The sequence below is a fragment of the Panthera pardus genome, unplaced genomic scaffold (genome assembly GCF_024362965.1).
Source record: "Panthera pardus isolate Hobbes unplaced genomic scaffold, ASM2436296v1 HiC_scaffold_4, whole genome shotgun sequence".
NCBI lineage: Eukaryota > Metazoa > Chordata > Mammalia > Carnivora > Felidae > Panthera > Panthera pardus.
The window spans coordinates 8,041,524-8,065,166 of NW_026526969.1; the positions used below are offsets into that span (position 1 = coordinate 8,041,524).

At 59.5% G+C, this 23,643-nt stretch overlaps 1 protein-coding gene across 2 annotated transcripts; it reads left to right on the forward strand.

The window, feature by feature from the left end:
- The first annotated feature begins 2,510 nt into the window (after window positions 1-2,510).
- On the forward strand, window positions 2,511-16,383 carry MYL10 (myosin light chain 10). 2 transcript variants are annotated; one of them, XM_053894027.1, is made up of 8 exons: window positions 2,511-2,841; window positions 6,478-6,566; window positions 8,899-8,991; window positions 9,484-9,559; window positions 10,404-10,508; window positions 13,572-13,650; window positions 15,784-15,832; window positions 16,129-16,383. In XM_053894027.1, exons 2-8 carry the CDS (start codon window positions 6,564-6,566, stop codon window positions 16,225-16,227), a joined length of 504 nt encoding a protein of 167 aa, XP_053750002.1. In that variant the 5' UTR covers window positions 2,511-2,841; window positions 6,478-6,563; the 3' UTR covers window positions 16,228-16,383. The 2 variants fall into 2 exon arrangements, with proteins under 2 accessions (XP_053750002.1, XP_053750003.1); XM_053894028.1 differs by lacking the exon at window positions 8,899-8,991.
- The last annotated feature ends 7,260 nt before the right edge of the window (window positions 16,384-23,643 follow it).

Here is a 23,643-nt window from a genome sequence, read left to right on the forward strand (position 1 = left end):
TGGGGGTCCCGGCCTGTGTGGGATGGGGTGGGGGTCCTGGCTCGGTGATCTCCCTCAGAGCGTGATTGAGGTCCGGCTGGAGCCACGGGAAGGCCAGCTGGGGAAGGCAGCCCCATTTTCAGTTTCATTACTGGGGGAGGGGCTTTGGGGGGGCTTTAAGAAGCGGCCCACTCCCCCTCCCAGCTTCTGATCCGCCGCACCCCGGGCCGGGGTGGGGTGGAAGTTGCTGGATGCGGGGCAACCTGGCTAATTGCTGAGCAAGGTAGCAGGGTGTGGCTTGACATAATTATAGTCTGCTCTCTTGCCCCCGGCCCGGCTCACAGCACAGGGTGTGAGAAAGCTGCAAACAGCAGAAGGCACACATTAGTACAGCAAATTGGGCTTGTTTGGCAGCCTCGGGGCCCCGGGGAGGGCCCCGAGCCCCAGCCCTCGCCCCAGCCACCGTCCGCGGCCGGGAAGCCCTGCGTCTCAAGGGAGGGCCCGTTCACATCGCCCCGTTCTGCTCCTCGGTAGCCCTTGGGGGGTGAGGCGTAAGTCTTCCAGGCACCTTGACCCGGCCCTTCCCTGCTCCAGGCCTCAGTTTCCTGAGCCGTCCGGCGGGATAAGGGCTGCCTGCCCCTTTGTGAACCGGGGGGCCGGGCCTCTCCTCCCTGCCCTGGCCCCTGTCTAACCTCGGCCCTTCTGGCTGCGGACAGAGGCTGACCACCTACCACACGGCCCCGGGCGAGCTTCCCGGTTCCTGGGCTCCCGTACTTTCTGTGGGACGGAGCCCCTCCGGGCTGGATCTGAATTCCGGCTCTGTGTCCTCAGGCCACTTCCTGAGCTCCCCTGAGCCCAGGCTGGGTGGGACGGGCAGGTGTAAAACGTGCCTACCAAGTCTTTGGCTCATCCCGTCAAGACGCAGGGTCCGTACCGTCTCTCCTTACCGTGCTGGGCAAGCGGTGGTGACTGCTTTGACCGAGGGAGTCGGATAGAAGTGTCGCCATGCGACTCCTGAGCGTAGACCTCAAGAAGCGACAGGCTTCCACCTTATTTGCTGGGGCGTCTGTGCTGGCGTCCTGGCCACCCCGTAGAAGTCGGACGGCCATGACTTGGGTCTTCTCAGCCCCGACACCAGACACGCGAGTGGTCAAGCCTTGGATGATTCCGGCACTAGCCGTCCAGCCACCCGCAGCCTCGGAGTCTTGCCAGCTGAGGTCCCAGATGCCATGGGGCAGAGGTGAGCTATCCTCACTGGGCCTTTCCTGCGTTTCTGAGCTCACGCCACTGTAATTTGGGGTGATTCTTCAGACAGCAAGAGCTAATGACCCAAATAATGGGATTTAAGCGGGGTAACAGAGGGGACGTTCTTCCCAAGGGGCCAAGCTTGGAGAAGGGGGTGAGCCTGACTGCAAACACCAGGAGGTAGGGAGACGATGGCCGTTAGAGCTGAGTGCTGGTGCCAGCTGGGTGAGCGTACGGGCCTCGGCCCGGCTGGCAAACTCACAAAGCTGCCACACTGATGCTCCCCACTAAAGCCGCTTCTCTCCAGCTGAGAGCCCCTAGCCCCTCAGCCACAATTCATGTGATACATGCTGCTATCCTCCAAAAACCACCCTCCCTAAAGCACAGTACTAGGACTGAGCATAGATCTTCTGTTGTCTGTGTAAGGCAGTGGAAGGTAGCACCGTCACCTCCCTGGATTGAGGACATAGACCTCTACTAATGCAGCCCAAGGGTATTTTCACTTTTATAACAACATGTCTGAGTTGAGCTGACTGTGAGCAACAATCTCTAGGTTGCTGCTGTGCTGTCGAGTCCCCGCAACAACTCAGCACAAGCTGGTGCTCGGTCCAACCCGCCTTGCGGCTACCGTGGCTGGGGAGACGTGTCGCCATCGTTCTCTGGGCAGGTAAGGCTGCACTGAGAGCCCCGTGCTTCCGCTGCTGGACCCCTGAATTGTCTCGGCGGTGGTCTGGTCCCCAGGCCAGTCCCGTCCACATCTGAAGCCACCTGGGTCTGAGAAAGGAGATGTGAGCATGAGGGAAGGGTCTCCCGCACGCGGGCCGTAGGTCGGGAGGCCTGGATTCCGCTCCTCGCTTCTCACCATCCCCCACCTCCTTTTCACCTCCTCAGTAATGAAATCAGAGATGGGGCAGAGGGGCAGTTCCCCGCCACCCCCCACCCCCGCACCTCCGAGACTCTCCACATTTAGCTCTAGGAGGGGGGGCCCTGATACCGGGAAAGTCCGCGCTCCTTGAGGACGATCCTCCCCACTCGGAATCCAGAATAAAGCTGGCATTGAGCCAGGGGCCTCCACCACGTGCTGCTGGCACGGTAGCCTGGAGCTCAAAGTGCGCCCGGACTCACTTCCGGGGGCCCCACCGCGTGCCCTTTCTGGCCCGTCCAAGGCAGCATGGCTCCCCGGGCTCCCCCATCCCTCCTCCCGAGGGACCGGGGCCAGCCCAACCCCCTGGAGTTAATATTTCAGGCAGGACCCGGACTTAGAGCCGACAAGCTGTTTTCTCCCTCTTACCCCAAAGGAAATCGCCTTTTTTGCACCGTCAACTCCCTAATTACCAGATGGGACGACCGAGATTTTGAAGACAATTAGGGGGAGGTCTGTCTTTTCCCAAACGCCCCGGTGTCCCCTCCACCCCAGGCCCGCCCCTGTCTGGAGCCTTCCTCTAATTTGGAGCCACTTAGAGAAGACAAGGAAACCTTTAAAGCTAAGAAGAATGTCTCCCGGAATGCCTCCTGCCTGTTTTATAGCTGTGGTGGAGCGGCCGGCAGACGCACTCACTCTGCAGAAGCACGAACGATGCATCCTGTTCAAGGGGCCTGTGGCTACGGCATCCTGCTGTAAAAATAGCTGCGGGTTGGATGGGCAAAGAGGGGAGAACGGGGCGGGATTCTCTGCCCAGTGGGCCAGGAGTCACCCTAAACCAGAAGAGGGAGCCTCCAAGCCAGGTCTGGGAACTCTCTGCCCGGTCCCGTTTGGGTCACCTCTGGACGGTTCGGCCACCACCTCTGAGCAGCCCTGGCCCCCCTCTGCTCCCCTCCCCTGCCTGACCCTGGCCCCTCACATTATACGCCTTCATATCTGGCCACCCCTGTGGGGGCCCTGGAATGTTCTACACATCCACCTGCTCTTCTCCCAGAGCGATGAGAACGCCCATTGTGTCCTCATCCTTCAAGGCCCAGTGTGATGGACCCCAGCCCACGGTGCCTCCTCTGGGGAAAGGCACTGTCTGGGCCCCTTCACTCCTGGAGCCACACTAGTTTTGTTTATTTTATTTTTTTTTCACCTCTGTGTCTGCCATGCTCAGCATTCAATAAGTACTCCATAAATATTTGATGAGTGAATGAATAAACTTGGCACACATCGTCTGACTCTTGCTAAAATAATTCAAACCCAGGGATTGCAAAGGATGCTTTGTTAGCCCCCGCAGAACACCAGTGTAGGGCCACGGTCGCTCGTCAGTGAGTGTTTGCCAATTTGAGTTGCCTTTGCTTGGGGAAGCGGTGAGTTCCCCATCACAGATGGTGTGCAAGCAAGGGCCACCTGAGTCTGCAAGGGACACTCGGCATCGAGCAGGGCTCGATGGGCTCGACTGAGAGGACCAGTGACGCCCCACATGGAAGATTATGCATGAACAACCCCTGGGAGCGTGTTTCTGAGCCCCCACTGTGCTCTTAGGGGCCAGGTGGCCGGAGGCCAAGGAGCAATGATGGCAAGGCCCCAAGGCCAAGGGAAAGGTGGGTAATCGCTGATCTGAAGATTGGAGGGCAGAGGGAAGCAGTGACTCTAGTGGGAGAGGGAGGGAAACCCGGGAAGACTTCTGGGAGGAGGTGAGAGGTGATGGAAAGTGGGGGGATGGAGGTGCGGCTGGGGAGGGAACATGGTCCACGGTCAAAGGCGGGGAGGAAGGAGACTTTGCAAAGTGGTGAAGGCCCGGTGGCGGCGGGCCGGGATGGGGGCCCGGGAGGCCGAGGACAGCCTGCTAGCCATGAAGCGTTAGAGGGCAGAGTTAGGGGTGAGAAGTGACAAGGTGAGGTCACCTGGCCCACTCTGTGGCGTGAGTGACAGCTGTCACCCTGCAGGGGGAAGGCCAAGTCCAAAGGCAGCTGATGCCTTTCAAGCTCCCTTTCAGGTTTGGTGGCTCCCGGGACCGTGAGTTGCGCTCTGGAAAGTGGGGTGCTCTTCGCAGGGGGCTAAGTACTCCTCTGACTTCCCCGGGCCGACCCGGGATTCCAGTTCTGTGGCTGCTCACTCCCAGGAGGCCCCTGGCTGGCAGCACAGACCCCTCAGCGGTCTCTCCGACCCCCCCAGAACTGGCCATCATCCCAGGGTCAGCTGGGCCAAACAGTGTGACCCAGCAACGAAAATAGACGCGCCCCAGCCTCACCTGGCTGACGAGGCCGTGAGTTTTGTCAGCGAGGAGGATCTGCCTTCCAAACCCTGCCCTTGATTCCAGAGGCCACCTCCCTTTCATGGCACCCGGAGGCCCAGTGGCAGCTTCTAGGGGGCCAGACCGCTGGCACCACTTCTCCCCAGGGGAAACTGAGAGTCTAGGTGTTGCTGAGGGGATCGCCCAAAGACAGGGTGGAGCTCACAGCACCCCCTGCTCAGGGCACACTGCATGCCCGCCCCCTCGCCACTCCCCTGCTCGCCCCAGGGACAAACCTTCCCCAACCACCTCTCCCGCGAGTTTTCGGTCTCCACCGGATTTCTGATCAGCTCTCCCTGCTTTCGTAACATGGAGAAGGAGGCCAGGGAAGGAAAACATCAGAACTAGTTTGCTAAGCACTTGTAACCTCTGTTGTGACTTATCCACATCTCACTGCGATTCTGTCTCACACTTCCTTCCTCCCGGCAGGCTGGGTGGGTGGCTCTCCGCTCACTCAGGACCGTCCTGAGCCCTCCGGAGCCCCTCTGCGGTCCTGGGTGGTGATCCCCAGAGGCAGGAGCTTAGGGGCATCGAGCCCTTGCATGAGGAGGCCTCCGGCCAGCAGGAAGCAGGTGGTATAAAGCCCCAGATGGCAAGTATCTCCCTGCTCAGCAAGCCCAGGGCCAGGAAGCCCCAGGGCCAGGCTCATGGACCCGGCAAGGAAAGGGGGCTCCCTGTAGCAGGTGCAGACGGTGGCCACCGGCCCCTCCACATGGACCCAGAAAGGGGCAGGCCCCTCGCCACACTTACCCAGCCCATCTCCCGCAGCAGTCTCGGCAGGACGGGGACCTGAACCCCAGGGTTCTTCACCCCAGCCTGCTGAACACCTGCGGGGCGTGTGGTTGGTCCCTGCCAGGGGACAGCATGGCAGTCCTGGCCCCAGATCAGGGTGGAGGATTTCATCGGAGGTCTCAGGGAGGTCAGGGAGGTGAGCATCGGGATGGGCAGAACCTTCCAGAAGCACCCTTCTGGAACGACTAGAAAGAGAGACTCATCCTGGCACCACCACTTATCGGCCTTGGATGAGTGACTTTACCCCGTGTGAGCCTCAGTTTCCTCACCTGGAAAATGGGGCAAGGATTCACTGGGAGGACACGTTTTAGAACATGACATGCCCTTCTGTGTTTTATAAATGTTAGCTACTCATCACATCCCCTCCCCCAAGGCAGGGATCAGCCGTACTGGGGCCCGGAGGCCTGGAGACCAGCTCTGGGGACAGTTAAGCTGTGCAGTGCCTGGAGACGGGTGGGCTCACTGCCTGAGCCCAGCAATGCCGGCCCTGGCAGCCGATCAGACGTGGTGGGTCCCACATGGGAGCCAACTTGGCCGGGCAGACGGGGGCTGCTGGGCTGCCCTGGACACATGGGGGCCTGCCAGGGGCAGGTGCGGACTCGGCTTGGCCCATCTCCTGGAGAATCCTTGGGTGGGGTCGGGCCTGGTAGAGGTGGGCCACATCCGGGGGTACGTCTGGCCAGAGAGGAATGGGGATCTGATTTTCCGGTTCTCCCCCGTCTCCCCCTCTCTCCACTTTTCTTTTGTCCGTCTCTTTGCGTTTTCAGCTCCCTGGACATTGTCGACGGACGGAGGGCTGGAGCGGGTAATGGGATGACCACGAGGCAGTAGTCGTCTTGGTTGAGGGGCCTTGTGGGTCAGGCTGAGGCAGAAACCCTCTCCCCAGGCTGACGGGGGTGACACGTGCTTGCCTGCCACTTTTCGCCGGGGGTTGGTGACCCACTGAGAGGCACGTAGCTCAAGGGGCTGGGCCATGTTGCAGCCCTGAGTTTCCCCAGCTGGTGCGGGGTGGCCCTGCCTTGGAAGTTCTCCTGACCTCAGATGGCCCGAGGCCAAGTCCTCCCAGCTAGTTCCTGGCCTCAACATGCTGCGTGTCCTCGGCCGAGTGCCCCTTCCCGGGCCTTTGTCCCTTGGGTGCAGAGATCCGGTTGGCCCAGTATAGGCGGAGATCCTGTGGTTTGGCCCACCCACTCCGAGTGGCCCCAGACAGGTGCCTGGCAGGGAGGCCTTCATCCTGTCCTTTGTCACCTTCCAGACTGTTGTCCGGATCTGGAGCACTATTTAAAGAGCCTTCCCTGAGAACCCCCAGTGCTGCTGCGTCGAGAGGGAGCACTCCAGACCATGGTAGGCTGGGGCTGCCCTGCCTCCTGACCCTGACCTCATTCCTCAACTCTGACCTCATCCTGTGACCTTGATTTCATTTGTGACTCTGACCTTCACCTCATGCCTGAACTCACCCTGACCTTGACCTTGCTCCTCCCACTGACATCCTTGACCTTGACCTCATGTCCCTAGTCCTGACCTTTTCTTCACCCTTGATGTTGTCCCTGCACCTGGCCCACCCTGGACGGTCCTTAACGGGTGGCCAATCTATCCACGTAGGTCCTGATCTGGGTCTCTGCTTCCTGGACTTGGCGGGGGCTGCTGAGTTGAAGCTGCGGGGGTGGGGGATAGGAACGAGGAAGAGGAGGGCAGAGGAAGGAGGGGGCTAGGCTTAGAGGTTTCATGGCAGAAGCAGGGCTCTGCTCCCATTGACAGAGGACATGGTTCCTGGGGGGTCGGGGTTGATATTCCAGGATAGCCTGGGTCCCATGCACACTGGCATGGGGCCTGTCCTGCTGCCCTCCCCCTGTCCCTGTCTCCAGCCCCGTGGGTGTCCCTACAGGGTCTCAACAGCACCGCTCTTTCACGTCTCTGTGTCTCACACCTTCGATCTTCCTCTTGGCCTGAGAACTCGGACCCGGCTGTCAAGCCTCAGCTCGGAAGCCACCCCCTCCGGGAGGTCTGCCCTGAGTGGCCCAGTGGCCCAGGGGCTTCTCTGTGTCCTCAGTGTCTGCCTCTCCCTCTATCGCTCTCCACTGATCACCTGTCTCCCGGCTGGACTGGGGGCTCCTTGGGGACAAGACAGGGCCTGATTCAGCTCTGGGTCCCTGGGACTGGGCACAAGGCCTGGCTGGAGGTCAGCAGTTGCCTAATAAATGTCCTGATGCTCAGAAGGAGGCATTACCTTGGTTTCATAAATGGGGACACTGAGACTCAGAGAAGGCCACTGATTTTCTCAATATCACGGGGCTGTGAGCAGCAGAGCCAGAATTAGAACTCAGGTCCGGTGACCCCCTTCTGCCCCGAGGTGTTCCGTTCAGAAGATTTTTTATTTTCTAGGGGTACATTGCAAAAGGCAATTTCCAAGACAGCTGGGCTGGCCGGGGTCCCAGCTAGGAGATCAGAAGGCAGGTCAGGGCTCTGGGGCTCAGGGTCCCGTCTCCTCTTGGGGGTTCTGGAAGAGGGCCCGGCACACAGTGGGGCGACGTTCTACAAGAGGGACATGAAAGGCTGGCTGAGGCAGGGATGGGGGAAGCCAAGGTCGAGGGCAGGTCTGAGAAGAGAAAGGGCAGAATATCCCACAGACGGAAGTGATTGTTTTTTATTAATCAGAGGGAAATGTATATGTAATTATGTGAGATGAGCTCCTCAGGGAGGTTCCTTTCTTTATGATGTCTGAAGGGATTTATAAATATTACAGAGGTTTTACAGCATCATAACGTCCTGGCTACCCTGCCAGCCCCCTTTCAAAGGATTAGTGGAGACAAAGCACCCAGTAAAAGCTAATTATAAGTCAGCCTGGGAGCCCGAGGGGGAGTGGGGGTGGGGACGGGGTGGGGGTGGGGGGAAGGAGTGAGCTCGGGGAGACCACACAGGGGCTGGGGTGCAGGGGGATCCCACGCTCTGGGGTGGGGTAGGCAGGGGGCTTGGCACAGAGGGCGGTGCCCGCTGAGATGGAGGCGGGGGCTGGGGGTGGGGGGCTGGGGGCGGGAAGCCGCTGTCCGTGGGGACCCCGCCTTCCCCCTCCCGGGCTGTCTTTGCTTGCACCGCCAGCCAAGCCTGAGCCCTGGTGATGGCTGCTGAGGGAAAGGCCCCCTGGGGGAATCTTGGGGACCCAGAGCTTTCAGGGAATGCGTAACTGTGGGCTCTCAGGCCCCTGATATCCTGAAAGAAGCAAGTAGAGGCAGGAAGGCTGGCCGGAGACCCTCCACATGGGTGGCCTCCTGCTCTACCTGCTGCAGAGATGGGCCCTGAGCTCTGGGCAGCCGTTTCCCGACGGATCTGCACTCTGAGCCGGGCCCTGGGTGGGTGCAGGGGAGCCCGCAGATGGGATGGACACAGGGAGCCGTGGCCGGACGGTATCCTCTCTGCTGTCCTTCCTGGGTCTCCCCCCGCCAGCTCAGGAAGCCACTGACTGGCCCGTGGGGTGGGGAGGGGGCCCCCAGGCCTCTGGCCTCAGCGGATCCGCAAGGCTTCCTCAGGAGCCCTGTCTGTCTGCTACACCCCGCAGCCGGGGGTGGCCGTGTCGTTTGGGACTGTGACACTCTGGGAGGTGGGACGAAAGGGCGGGCCGGGTGCTTGGCTGACCTCCAGAGCAAGGGTTTCTGCAATGCCCCCCGCTGGCATCTCACAGGCACCGAGAAGGGCCCGCAAGAGAGCGGAGGGCGGAGCCAGCTCCAATGTCTTCTCCATGTTTGATCAGTCCCAGATCCAGGAGTTTAAAGAGGTTGGTCAGTGCCCTCTGGGGCCACCGGGAGGGTTAATGCAACGCATGGAAAGCACCCATGGGGCCGGCAAGGCCTGGGTCGCCCTCAGTCCCTGGGGATGATGATGTCACCCTTCTTAGGGGCCACCCCGGTGCCCCTCCCCGTCTAGAGGTGTGACTTGTCTTCCTTGGGCAGCCCCCGCCCCTCCTTTGCCTGCTGTGTGACCTCGGGAGAGTCCTTCTGCTCTCTGAGCCTCAGTTTCCCTGTCTGTAAAATGGGGTTGCTGTGAGCATGAGGGGGAGGGACGGTCGTGGCGCCCAGCACCCAACGGGAGCAGAGTGGGTTAGCCGACGCTCTCTGGCTGGTGCCATCTGAGCCGGGACAGCGGCTGGCCGGAGGGGTCTGTACGGCTGTTACCCAGGCAGCATGGCCCCTGTGGGTGGGGGGCGGCTCTGGGAAGCCCGGGCTCAGGTGGGTGGGTCGCTGGCCGTTCAGTACCCACGTCTCACCAGGCCTTCACCATCATGGACCAGAACCGGGATGGCTTCATCGACAAGGAGGACCTGAGAGACACCTTTGCTGCCTTGGGTGCGTGACCAGCAGCTGGGGAGGTTCCGGGCTTGGGGCGGAACCGAGCCCAGCCCTTCCGGGAGGAGTGGGCGGCTGGGGACAACAGGGGCTTGGGTGCCGTTGGGGGGCAGGGGAGGGGCAGCCAGTGCCTGGAAGGTTGGCGGGTGGGGGGGGGGGTGCTCCTTCAGGTGCGGGAATGGCCCTTCCAAAGGCCTGGTCTGGAAGGCCCGGGTGGGGTCAGGGGTCAAGAGAGCAGTGGGGGATGCTGGGGCAAGAGGCTGGACACGTCCGCAGGGCTCAAGGCTGCCCGGCTTTGGTTACCAGGGGAGGGTTTTGCACCTCTAAGGGCCCAGGGAGAGGCCTTCAGGCATGAATGGGGTGGGGGTCAGGCCGGGGGGAGAGGGCATAACCAAGTCCCGTCTGAACGAACTTGGAGCTCCTGGAGATGTGACCGTCCGCTGGGACCATGGGGGACCCGAGTCCCCCACCTCCAGTTGACCTCATCCCGGGGCCCATGAGCCCCGAGGCCCAGGTCTTCCGGCCCCTATGCACCTGGGCTCCACCTTCTTTGGGCCTCAGTTCCTTCATCTGCAAAATGGGGATAATCGCCAACTGGTTCTCCTTTCTAAGGAGGCTGAGGTGGTGGCGGGAATGGGGGAGGCTGGGAGAGCTGACTGTGGCTGAATGTGTCGCCCTTCCTGAGGTCCCCGGGCAGGTAGGCAGGGCCTGAGGACAGCTGAGCTGGGAGACCCTGTAGGACGCTCCCTGGTCCTGAGCTCTGCTCTCCTGGAACTGCCTGCAGGCAGGGGCCCCTCTGTCCCTCATTATGCTCCTGGGTGTCCCCACTCCTCCCCTCCTCCAGGCCGCATCAACGTGAAGAACGAGGAGCTGGAGGCCATGGTGAAGGAGGCCCCCGGGCCCATCAACTTCACCGTCTTCCTGACCATGTTCGGGGAGAAGCTGAAGGGTGAGTGAGGCCCCGGGTGGCCCCGGGGAGCGGCTGGGCAGCCTGGCCCCGTGTGCGGACAGCCGGGAGTGAGGTGTAGCCCCCGGATGCCAGCCCCCTGGGTGCACACACCCCGCCCCAGGGGCCTCTACACCACAGAGTAGCGGTAACTGTAATAACACCCGCCTGCAGGGCTGGGGGTGGGGGGCGCCAACGGGACAGTTTTGTGAGAAAACCCTCCGCCCACCATCAGGACGGGCCCCAGCCCTGCTTCCCTACCCCCGGGCTCGCTCGTCTTACCTGCTCTGCCTCATTACCCACTGCCGATGGGAGCAGGGGCACCGGAGGGCGTTCTGGAAGTTCCTGTGGCTGACCCCGGGGCTGGACAGGTCACTCACACAGCTTGCAGGGAAAGGATCAAGGGGCTGAGGGGTGTCACCACCCCTGCCCCGGGTGTCCCAGCATCAAAGTGGCGGGGGAGAGAACCTAACCACGGCTCCCAGCTCTTACCACCATACCCTGGGGTCAGGGCAACTCTGTCCCTTTCTCTCCGGGCCGTGGCGAGCTACCTTCCACCCCTCAGTAACATCTTCCTGGGCTGGAAGATTCTAGGCTGTGGCTGCTCTGGGAGGTGAGCCTTGTCACCCCCCACCCTCAGGCTGCCTGATGCCCTCCCACTGACCCCCAGGGTGACCCCGGGCAAGGCTTGTCTGCTTTGCGCCTCGGTTTTTTTGTCTGCAAAATGGGGTTGTGTTCGTTTCCTGAGGCCACTCTAGTTAATAACCACAAGCTGGTGGCTCGCAAAAGCAGCAACGTGTTCTCTCAGTTGTGGAGTCTGGAAGCCCGACATCTGGCAAGAGGCTTTAGGGGAGATCCTACCTCTGTGGCCACACTGCTCCTTCCTCTTCTGTCTGTCCGTCTCCCCTTGCCTTGAGCTCAGCAGGACACTTGTCACTGGATATAGGGCCCACCAGCCCAGGGTGATTAGCCCAGGGTGATTTCCCATCTCAACATTTCCTTACATCTGCAAAGGCCCTTTTTCCAAGTAAGGTGACATTTCCAGGTTCCGGAGACCAGGACATGGGCGTATGTTCTGGGGGCCACCATCAACCCCACTGCAGGGGTGGACCCCCAGCAGCATCACAGATTGCGTCTGGCAAGAAATCATAATACCCTCATGGGCTGTGTCCTGCCAGAAGGTACAATAACCTCTACACACGCTGTCCTCACTGTCCTGCTTGATCCTGGAGCTAGAAGGCCAACAATTGACCTGTGACCTAACAGCCCCACCCTCCCACGGGTAGGGACGAGGAGACCGAGGGCCAGACATGGAGCCTGGGCCTGGCCCTCCTCCGGAAAGGGAAGCCGTTAGGGGTTATTGCTGGAACTGGGCCCCAGGGGCTGGGCCCAGGGTCCGCTCTTGGGAAAGACACGCGTGACCCCGGCCAGTGATTCTGCAGGGAGGCCTGAAGTTCATGTCGTGCACGGCTGAGCTAACAGTTATGACCCAGGGCCAGGCGGGGCCAAGAGACTGCAGCTTTTTCTCATTTTTTGCGGGCGTGGCAGGACAGGGGTTCCATCTGAGCCTGTCATGTGAACTTGGCTGAGCCTGCACGCTTGGCCAGTGGTGGGGACAGGAGCCGGGGGCTAGGACAGGCACCGCCTCATCCTCTAATTGGGGCGCGGACACTTGGTCCCAACGGCCGCTGCACCCCATCTGGTGAGGTTCGCAGTCCGCGGGGCAGAGAGTCTCTGGGAGGAGAGACGGGAGGATCAGGCTGTGGTCACTGTCCGGCCACTGGGCCTGAGCCCCGGGTAGCTGGTCCTCAGGAAAGTGGGCCGGAGCCACCTGCCCCTACTGCCGGGGCTCTTCAAAAACCCTGGGAGGCCGAGAGCTCCCACCAGCCCCCCCCATAATCCCTCGGGCACCCCTTCTCTGCTTTCACGGCCGGGCTGTGAGGGCCTGGGGCTCTGCCCCGGCTGGACCCTGGGCTGAGCCTCTGGGCTAGGCACACGGGCTCCCCGCTGCCCTCCCCAGAGGAAGCCCACTGCCGCGCCCTCCATGAGCCCCCAGGCCAGCACTCGGTCGCTCGGCCAGCCTCAGAGGCACCGAATGACCCGGACAGCAAGACTCCTGTCTTAGCAAGGCTCCAGTCCGCCGGGCAGGAGCCCAGAGCAGCACAATAAGCAAGGGCTCTGGAGTCCAAAGACCTGGCTTCTAACCCTCCCTCCCCTCATTAGTGGGGGCCTCAGGCAAGCAGAGAGCCCCCCTCTGCCTCGGTTTCCTCTTTGACAAACTGAGGACATCAATACCTACCCCACGGGGTGTCCTGGGGGTTCCATGAGATAAAATGGCACGGTGCACTCAGAGGTGTCTGTGACCGTGATCAATCCGTGTTTGACAAGATCTGTACCGTTGACAACCCGTCTCTGTCAACTGATCCTGGGAGGCGGGCAGCAACCACCGTCCTTGCCTCCATTTCACTGGTGACGTAGCTGGGCCTCGAAGAAAGAAGGGGACGTCCCTGGGCTGCGGTGAGCAGGGTGGCAGTGTGGCAGAGGGCAAGGCGCTCAGGCAAGGGTCACCAGGTCACCTGCCGTCATCCAGAAGCCGTGAGGCCTTGGGCCAGACCCTGAGTCTCTCTGGGCCTCAGTTTCCCCATCTGCACAACCGGGGGCTGGGCGTTCGACCCTGTTGTGGAAGTCGACACACTTCTGATGCCAAACCCGCGCTGCGGGAGTGGTCAAGCGGGGGCTGCTCTGGCTGTGCTCCTCCCCCACCTCACTAATCACGACCTCTGAGCTTCAGTTCCTCCGTCTCCAAAATCAGGCCAGTCGTCAGGAGGGGGAGGCATGAACCAAGTGCTCAGTTGGGGTGTCCACGCACCGCGGGGCAGGCCGCTCACAGCCCTTCCTGTTGCTCCCACTCCTTGTTTCTCAGGAGTCTCCCTTCTCTTGCTTCCACTGGGTCTGGCCCCCGCTCTGGAGGGGAGGAAGCCCCTCCACCCCCAGCCCCCGCCCAGCCCTGGCCTGGCCTGGCCTCGTCACCCTAGCTCTCTCCCTGCCTGCGTGTCCTGCTTCCAGGTACGGACCCAGAGGAGACCATTCTCCACGCCTTCAAGGTGTTTGACACCGAAGGGAAAGGTTTCGTCAAGGCTGATTTGTAAGTCCCCTCTGTCCTCCGTTCTGGGTTTTCTGTCCCCAGAGGCTCAGGTGATAAAGCGAGCTGGAGTGAAGTCAGGCTGGATGGCGGCTCAGTGTCCTCCCGACCCGATGCTCAGGCACCGTGCGACCGGGAGCCAGGAGGGCGCCGCCCTGCCCAGCTGAGCCGTCACTCGATGTGCCCCTTCCCCTCTCTGGGCCTCAGTGTCCCCACTTCTGTGTGGAACTGTACAGGGAATATGGAGTCACCAGGGGTGGGTTTCCCAGTGGCGAGAGGGAGTGGCGGTAGAGGGGGGCCTTGAAGGGCAACTATGGGTTGCCTAGGCTGGGGAAGGGAACATTCTAGATGCAGGAACACGGCGGTGAAAGGCTAGGGCTTGGCATTGCGAGTTTGGCCAGGGGGTGGCTGGACTCCGGGTCCACCCTGGGGGCATGGGAGAGCCTGAGGTGGAGTCAGATGGGGCGAGATGACCCCCAGCCTGGTGGAGGAAGGACGGGGTTACGGTCATCGCGAGGGTGGGGACAGAGGGGAGCCGATGGGTCGTTGAAACACCAGAGGCCAGTGCCAATAGGATCCAGGGTTCTGGGGAGAGGTATGGGGGAGGGGACACGGGAAGGGACCAGCTCAGCTGGGGATGCACAGCGTGAGCGGCTGAGGGCAGCTGTCTGGCGGGCCACCGGGCTGGCATTGTAGAGGTGGGGACTCGGACGCCTGCTATCCTCAGCCCAGCGAGAGCACTGAGCAGAGAGCTAAGGGCTGGGGGCAAGGGTGGCAAGCCCAGGGATTAGGACACGGAACTGTCCCTGGGCGGTCCCTTCAGAGCCTCCAAGGTCTCTCCGGGCCTGTGGGTAACCCGGACACAGGCAAGTTTCCTCCCCAGGCACGGGCTTTCTGAAGGATTACTGTGATGCTTGAGGCCTTGACTTGGCTGCCTGCTAGAATCATCACATAACAGGGGTGGGGGTGGGGGGCTGGGCAGTGGTGAAACAGGGAGGGTCTGTCTACTCTCACACCTTCTCACCGACCCCCAGCCCCCAAAGTTGTGAGTCACATGCTCGCCAGGGGTAGACAAGGGGACGTTCGGGGTTCCTGCAGGCTGGGACCCTCTCCTTCACCCCTCCTCCAGGGGTCCACGGTTCCCACACCCATCTTGGGGGCCCCCGGGGGGCACTGAGGGCGACCCCCGCGGTGGTCGGGATCCACCAGTGCGGGGCCAGGAACACCTTACGGACCCAGTTTGGGAACTGAAGGCCCCACCCCCCGGGGTATCGGACCCAGAGGACGTGGCTGCCCGCCAGGCAGGCCACAGCAGAGGCTCTGCCAGCGACGGAGTCTGTGAACAGTCCCCAGCTCGGAGAGCTGGAAACTGTGACTGTCCCACAGTAACGTAAATAATGGAAAATGTGCGTCGGCCTTTAGCGGGCTTGCCATGCTGGCGCCACGGGACGCTTGGCGCTCGGGCCTGGGGTCCCTCCCCCGCCCGCCATGTCCCCTGAGGGCCCATCTAGTCCTGTCCTGCCCCACCTCCTGCTGCTCCTCCGGGCCCCGCGGACAGCTGCTCCCCAGGACCACCCAGGGACACGGGCCCCACCTGCCACCACAAATCCTTACCCTTCCCGAGCCTCGGTTTCCCTCGGTGATGGGGGACCGCTGGCTCTCACTTCCAGGGCCAGGAGGAGCAAACGAGACCCGGGCAGGACACGGGCTCAGCCCGACCCCTGGCTGAGCGCGAGCAGCTTGTACTCTCGAAAGCCCGGTTGTAGACGTCAGCCAGAGGCACCAGCTGAACTAGTGGTCCATCTAGAACCGAGAAGGAGGGGCTCCCCTCCATGACCTGGAGGTTGATTATTACTGCATGATGGGACATCAGAGTGGGCCCTAAGGTCATGTCAGGGCCCCAAGTTCACTTCTTTTGGTCCCTGCCTGATGTGTGGAGGAGAGTGTGTGTTACCAAGGAGGAAACTGAGGCCAAGAGGCGAGGGGTCCACCCCAGGCGACACAGACATCTGGTTGGTGCCTCCTGGGGCAGGGCTCCTCCCCACAGCCTGCCTGCCCTCATGACCCCCGGAATCTGCGTGTGCACGCCCGGGGTGGCCCTTCTCCTGAACGTGGCCCTTCCTCTTCTTTGAGCAGCATCAAAGAGAAACTCATGACCCAGGCGGACCGGTTCAGTGAGGAGGAGGTAAGTGCGGGCTTTTCAGGGCTCCGCCCGGGGCTGCTGATCTTTCTGGAAGGTGCGGGCCGGCCCCGGGCCCATCTCAGCAGCCCCTCCTCTGGAGATCGCTCTTCCTCAGATGCTGAGGTGTTGACCCCCTTGGATGAGAACAAGGATGGGTGGGGGCGGCCGTGGGACCCCGGCCTCTGGGCCCTCCATCCCTGCCTCCAACCGCAGAGAGGGGAACAATGTTGTGCCCCACGGCCTCGGGTGACCCCCTGCTCCCGACCTTCATCCGGGCCGACTCCCTGCTCCTCCCCCAGGTCAAGCAGATGTTCGCGGCTTTCCCTCCAGATGTGTGTGGCAACCTGGACTACAGGAGCCTGTGCTACATCATCACCCACGGCGAAGAGAAGGACTAGGGGTCCAAGGGCCCCCCCCCCACCTTCGGAGGCGGCAAACACCGGCGGTGTTTCGGGGGTGGCCACTGGGGAGGCCCCGCAGCCAATGTGTGTAAAGAAAACGCTCCCCTCGCCCCGTGGGCTGGGGGCAAAGCAAGAATAAATCGTGCAAGCAAGGCCTGAGTTTTTGTGATTAATGTCCCGGTGGGGGAGACAGCGAAACATTCCCGCGTTGTTGGTTTTTCCAAAATTTTCACTTCCCCAGCTTTGCTCAAATGTTCCTGATGAGCTGGTGTTTAGAGCTAATTGACAGTTTTAACGGTCCCCAGCTGGGCCACAGGACATTGCCTTCATTTATGGAGCTTTGGTTGGGCACCTAGGGCGGGCCAGACCCCGTGCCAGTCCAGGGGACACAGCAGAGGAGCAAGCCCTGTCCCTGAGCCAGAAGGCCACGCAGTGAGGAAGACAAGAATCGGGGTGGAGACACGGGGAGAGGGGTCGGAGCAGCCCAGAGGGGACCCGGCAGCTGGGAGATGGGCTGAGGCCAAGAAGGTGGAGACGAGGGGGTGGATGCAAGGGACACGTAAGGAGTAGGCGAGGACTCCTTGAGCAGGATGCACTGAACACCAACCATAAAATAAAAGCTCATCAAATGGACTTCTTCAAAATTAAAAACTTCCACTCAGCAAAGACACCTTGAAGAGTGTGAAAAGGCAAAGCCCAGTGCTGGGAATAGATTTTGACAAAGATCTCGTATCCCGAATATACTTTTCAAAAATCCGGGGCACCTGGCAGCTCAGTCAGTGAAGAGTCCAACTCGGGTCACGAGCTCGGTTTGTGGGTTCGAGCCCCACGTTGGGCTCTGTGCTGACAGTTCAGAGCCTGGAGCCTGCCTCAGATTCTGTGTCTCCCTCTCTCTCTCTGCCCCTCCCCGACTTGTGCTCTCTTTCTCTCTGTTTCAAAAATAAATAAACCTTAAAATAAATAAATGGTAAGATGTCCACACATTGGAACACCACACAGCTGTAAGACTAAGCTGACACGCGCCGTAACAAGGTGACTCTGATCTATGACATTGTGCGGAAGAAGACACACAAAAGGGGCACCTGGCTGGCTCAGGCGGAGGAGTGTGCAACTCTTGCTCTTGGGGTTGTGAGTTCGAGCCCCACGTTGGGTGTAGAGATTATTTAAAGTCTTTAAAAAAGAACAAGACACACACACCAAGAGAGTATACTTCCTTCTTTAACTTATTTTAATGAGAATATGTTTAAAAATAACCTCTTATTGAGATATATAATTCACGTACCATAAAATCCACCGTTTTTAAAGTGTATCCTTCAGTGGCTGTTAGTACACTCCCAGGGTCATGCAACCATCACCACTGTCTGTATCTAGAACATTACCATTGCCCCCAGAGAGAAAGTCGTTGGCAATCATTCCCCATCCGTTCTGTGCCAAGTTATGCTGGCAACCACCCATGTATTTTCTTTATGGATTTGCCTACTCTAGACATTTCACGTAAATGGAGTCATACGATATATGGCCTTTTGTGTCTGGCTTCTTAGCGTAATGTTTCCGTGGCTCATCTGTGTTGCGATATTTCATTCCTCTTTATAGCTGAATAACATTCCGTCGCATGGCTAGACCACACTGTGTTCCTCCGTTCATCTCCGGATGGGCATGAGGGATGTTCCCACTTTGGGGGCTCTTATGAATAACAGTGCTGTGAACATTCACGGGAAATTTTTGCGTGAGCGTGTTTTTGATTCTCTTGGGCAAACACCTAAGAGTAGGATCGATGGGTCGCATGGACGCGGAACTTTTCCAGGAACTGCTAAGCACCTTTTCAAAGTGACTGCACCATTTTAAATTCCCACCGGTAACGTTTCGGGGTTCTACTTTCTTCACATCCTCACCAGCACTGTTATTTTCTGTGGGTTTTTCAAAATGGTTTTAATTTTTATTGTTTTAAAGTAAGCTCTATACCCATGTGGGGCTTGAACTCCCAACCCAAGATTAAGAGTTGCATGGTCTACCAGCTGAGCCAACCAGATGCCCCATTGTTGTTATTCTTTATAATTTCTTTTTTTTTAATGTTTATTCATTTTTTTGAGAGAGAGAGAGACAGGGTGTGAGCAGGGGAGGGGCAGAGAGAGAGGGAGACACAGAATCCGAGCAAGCTCCAGGCTCCGAGCTGTCAGCACAGCTGACAAACCATGAGATCATGACTGAGCCGAATTAGGATGCTCAGCCGACTGAGCCACCCAGGCACCCCCTATAGACTCTTTAGATATACGATTTGCAAAAATTTTCTCCAATTCTGTGTGTTGTCTTTTCCTTTTCTCGACAGTGTTATTTTATGCCTATTCTTTCCTTTAAAAGTTTGATAGTTTCAGCTTTCACATTTAGGACACTGAGACATCTTGAAGGTTTGACTATTGTTGTTGTATATGGTGTGAGGTAGGGGTCCAGCTTCATTCTTTGCCTGTGTAAATCCAGTTCTTCCAGCACCATTTGTTGGCGAGACTATGTTCCTCCATTGAATGATTTTGGCGTCTTTGTCAAAGATGAACTGACCACAGAGTTGTATATGTTTATATGTGGACTCTAATCTCCAACTCGTTGACCTGGATGTCTAAGAGCACATACCTTTTGATTCCACATCCGTGGAGTTCAAAATCAGGTGAAACTAATTTACGGAGGTAGAAGGCAGAATAATGGTTATTTCTGGGGCGAGGAAGGGCCATGAGAGAAACCTGTGGGAGATGAAAATGCTCTGTGTCTTGATCCGGATGGCAGGTACTCAGGTATAGACATGAAAGATGATTGAATTGAATGGTATCATTAAGATTCATGCAGTTAAGGCACTTTACTGTATTTATGTCATATCCCAACAGGAAGGAAGGGAGCAAGAAAAGGAAAAGGAAGGAGAAAGAAAGGAAGAAAGAAAGAAAGAAAGAAAGAAAGAAAGAGAAGGAAGGAGGGAAAGAGAAAAGACAGCTTGGTTAGGAAATAGGTGGAGATGATGGGCATCGGGGGTGGGGGGGATCCATGGGGACAAGGCTTTGCTGACTGGTGGCCTCATGCCCTGGGCAAAGCGCCTCCGGGGAGAGAGGCTGAGCTCAGTTTGGGGCCGTTGAATGTGAGTGGCGAGGCTCTGGAGGCAGCTGGATGCTACATCTACGGCTCTGGGAGGCAGTGGCCCGTGTGCGGTGCAGAGCCAGGACCTGGGCTAGCCTGTGAACGGTCAGGCAGCAGTGGGACAAGAATAAGCCACGGAGTAACCCTGAGCCCTCAGAGCAGGAGGAGGACCGGGCAGAGACCAGGCTGGGGGGTGAGACCTGAGGTAGGACATCAGGTGGGGAACCGGCAGCGACGTCGCATCCAAAGCGCCGGGCCCAAGGCTAAGGTCTGCACGTGTTCTTAGGCGGCTCAGCCCTGGGAGTGCAGGGCAGGAAAGGGGGGCACAGAGCTTGTCCGAGGTCAGTGGTGGAGCCCAGGGAGCCAGCCTCCCAGCCTGCACCAGTAAGAGTTGCCCCACACTCCCACCCAATGCCACGGGGTGTGGGGGTGGGAGCAGAGTTTGGGGTCACAACAAGGAGGTCCCTTTCCTTGTCCCTCACCTTCTTAAGCTCCTCGATGCCCCTGGGGGAGGTGGGGAGAGAGGGGTGCCCGTCAGCCTTGAGCTCCCCGGCTCGGGCCGCAAGGGCAAGGTCTGCAAACAGGGCCCTGGTGGGGCGGGGCGGGCGGGGGGTGGGGGGGGGCGAGGCGCAGGGTAGAAGAGGAGCGATATTCCAAAAAAGCTCTCCCTCCACCCAGGCCTCGTTCCTTCTGCTCTCTAAGAGTCTGGCTTTCCTGGAAATCAGGGACTCAGCTGCTGAGGAACTTGTCAGACCTGTTTGTGCCCTGAGGAACCAGGCCAGAGCCAAGCTGGAAGGAACAGGAGCCATGGGCACCTGCTGGCCCGCCTGACAGCTCCAGGCTGCCCGGCTCCGTAAGGACAGAGGGGCGGCCAGCCAGGATGGCAAAGGAGCCCCGTGCAGCTCGGGAGAGGAGCCTGGAGGCTGTTCCTTCGCTCGTTCATTCCTCCGTCCTTCCGACGTGCATCCACTTACACGCCCCTCTTCGAGGGCCCAGAGATGACCAGTAACACCAATAACACCACCTCTGTCTTCGAAGGTCTCTGGAGCCACGGGCATGGGCGTGAGCTGGCTCCAGCGGCCTTGAGAAAAGAAGGCAGGAGCCGCGTGGTGGGCCAGCTGGGAGTCTGCTGAAGGTTTCAACGCGCTGGACTCTGCCTTTCTTGATGTCTCCACAGCGTGGCTTGTTCATGGCCTCTCTCCTTCCACTGTGGTTCATTGATGGTCTTGGCTGCCCCTGACCCGAGCCCACAACCAGAGTCCTTCAGTCTGACTCTCCCTCCAGTTCTCGAGGGACACTTGGGTTGGCCCCGTACGATCCCCAGATGGGCCCCACTGGGTCGTCCTGTGCTCCAGGAAGCCGGGGAGGCCTACGGAGCTGCCCTTCCAGGGCTGGGGGTTGAGCTTCCTGAAAGCCAGAGAGACGTTGGGAGGAACATGTATGTGGACGGAGTCATCGTGCCTCCTGAGTCATATCTGGGATGGTCCTTTAAAGGTACAAGAACTCCTTGTGGCCTCCCTAACCTCCCCCTGCACAGAGGACAGTAATCCTCTTGGCTCTGGGCTCCAGCTGCACAACTTCGTTTGGTTCCTTGGGTGCCCTACATTTCCTCCTGCCGCAGGGCCTTTGCATATGCTGTTCCTTCTACTTGGAAAACTCTCCCGCCTGGTACCACCCTCTCCTTTGCCCACTTACCCCGCTCAGCTTTCTGTTCTCAGCTCCGCATCACGTCCCCAGTTTCTGCTACCTGGAATGGGTCACAGCGCCTCCAGGGCATTTCCCTGGCACCACGCACTTTTGCTGGGGATATGGAAGTGCGCTTTCCTTCCCCCTAGGGCTTCAAGCCCGGGACCAAGTTGGATTCTGTCTCTCGCTGTACCCTTAGCACTCTGCGCAGGGCCTGGCACACAGTAGACTCTTGGGAAACATTTAACCAACTCCAGGAGGCCTAGAGAGCTGACCTGAACTGCATGAGGCCTCTGGAGGTAGCTTCTGTGGCCACTGCCGCGGGCTCTGGGCCTCCGAGAAAACACTGTGGGCCACAGGCTGTGGCCACGGCCTGCAACCCGTGCAGAGCCATCCCCAGAGCTCCACGGGGCGTGCCCTATCTGTCTGGGCCTCAGTCTCCCCACAAACAGAACGGGACCCAATGGCTCAGGGTCTCAGGGCTCTCCAGCCCCCTGGGCCACAGTAAACCCTGAGGCGGTGGTCATCCCTGGGCCTGCCTGGCTGGGCTGCACCGAGGGTGACCTGTGTCGAGAGCTGGCCAGACTGGATCTCCTGGAATTCTTGGTGGCCCCAGCCCGAGCCTGGTAGGTGACAGGCAGCAAGCCCAGGCACAGCCGTGGCAGGCCTTCGTGTCCCCAGGGAGCTGGGCGCAGGGCTCTGGCCCTGCCCTGGCCCCGTCGGCTCCCTCGGCCAGCTGGGTCTCATTGAGGGTAATTAGCCCAACGAGCCGCCTGGGTCTTGGCATTTGATTTTCCACTGCGATCCGTCAGCCGGGGCCTTCGGACAGTGGCCCCCGTATAAATCACGAGGGGGTCGCTGTTAAGAGAAACGGCAAATTCCTTCCACCCGTGCGGCTGGCTAAATTGACTCGGAGAGCAGATTCCCTCCTGGCGCTCGCTCAAGAATGGCCAAGTCCTTTGAAGGTCTTCCCAGGATGGACCCCAGGGGCTTGGAGCCGGCTGGGCGGGAACGTCCCAGGGAGCCTCTGCTGACCGCGGGAGGGCGGGGCCCCTCTGGGGGCCCGGTGGCTGCTGAGGGACCCTGCCGGGCTCTGCCGGTGCTGGCTGTCTCTGTGGCAACCCTGGGGGTGACTCTATACCTTTTTCACAGCCAGGAAGTGGTGGGGGTGGGGATGGGGGGAGCCCACTGCGTCCTGGGCCGGGGACACCAGCCCTCGGAGCAACGAAACGTCTTGGTAGAATTTCAGGCCTCAGGGGTGGCGAAGGCAGGCGGTGAGGTTCTGAGGGGACACCCCCGTAGCCGCGGGGTCTGTTTGGTGGGAAATTCTACCCCGTTCCCGCTGTGAGCTGAGCCCTGGTCTGGGCCAAGATTTCAGTCTGGCTGAGGGTTAGTCTGGGCCTCTGGGGACCCCTCAGTGTCTGTGTCTGTGTATCTCACACATAAGGCATTCAGGTCTCAGCTGACCAAGGTGAAGAACAGTCTCGCAAAGGCGGAAGGTAGCAGATGACCTTGCCTGGCTCCAAAACCCGGACGCCTGAGTTTGCGTCCGATTCACCAGGTGGGCGACCCTTGGGAAGTCACTAGCCTCGCCGTGACTCAGTTTCCCTATTTGGAAAATGAAGATCATGACAGTGCTAACCTCACAGGAGGGCTCCTGGCTTCATGCAGGCCGGGCTTAGGGATCCAGTGGTCGACAGACAGCTATCGTCCCGGCCCCCACTGAGCCCACACCCAGGGCCTGGCAGACACCAAGGCCAATAACGACGTCATGATACAAGGACTCAAGGTGGTCTAGGGGTGGATGGGCAAGGGGCAGGGGGGGAGGTAGCAGGCACCGGCCCCCCATCCCCCGCCACCATGCAGGCCACAGTAAGGTCGTGTCCTAGGAGTAGGGACACTTCCATGTTAGTGGGAACGACATGGGCACAAGTGCAACTTAATAACCCAGGGTGCCAAGTGCAAAGTCAGGAGAGGCCCGTGGAACCGCGAAAGCACAGAAGTGGGGCCCAATCCAGCCTGGAAGGCTTCCTGGAGGAGGCGATGACCTGAAGAGTGGGCAGGAGAAATGCAAAGAGGGTGGTGGCAGGCCTCCAGGTGGGAGATGAAAAACGGGAGTCTTCCTCCAGAGAAGCCCACGCCTGACTGCATCAAGCAGAGAGGCTCGGGTTGATATTGGCGGGTCTCTGACAGGGAGCGGACTGCAGGCCAAGAGTGTTCCTTCAGCCGCAGCCGCCAAGCTAGAATTGAACAACGTGGTTCTGTTCACCCTCTGTATTTTTATGGTCATCTCCTGCTTAGGGCGCTTCTCACTTTTGGTAGCGGGGGTTTTGTTTTGTTTTGTTTTGCTTTGTTTTGTTTTAGAAAAGCTTTGTTCAAAAGAAATGTATGTACATGGGTAGTTGTACAGAACACAGTGTAGACCGTATCGAAGGGCAAAAATCATAAACGTGGTGTGGGAATCGCTGAGGTTTGGTAAGAGGTGAATTCAAGAGACTGTGGAGAGACTATTCTCAAAGCGAATGTTCCGGAACTCTCTGGAACACGAGTTCTAGAACCCCTAGGCTGAAAGCATTAGCTTTCAGTCTTGACTCCAAATCCCCTTGAACA

Excerpts from the sequence above, each read along its gene's own strand:
- MYL10 (XM_053894027.1), top strand. Across the intron at positions 10,509-13,571 it reads GTTCGGGGAGAAGCTGAAGG|GTACGGACCCAGAGGAGACC; the intron begins GTGAGTGAGGCC and ends TCCTGCTTCCAG. Across the intron at positions 15,833-16,128 it reads ACCGGTTCAGTGAGGAGGAG|GTCAAGCAGATGTTCGCGGC; the intron begins GTAAGTGCGGGC and ends CTCCTCCCCCAG.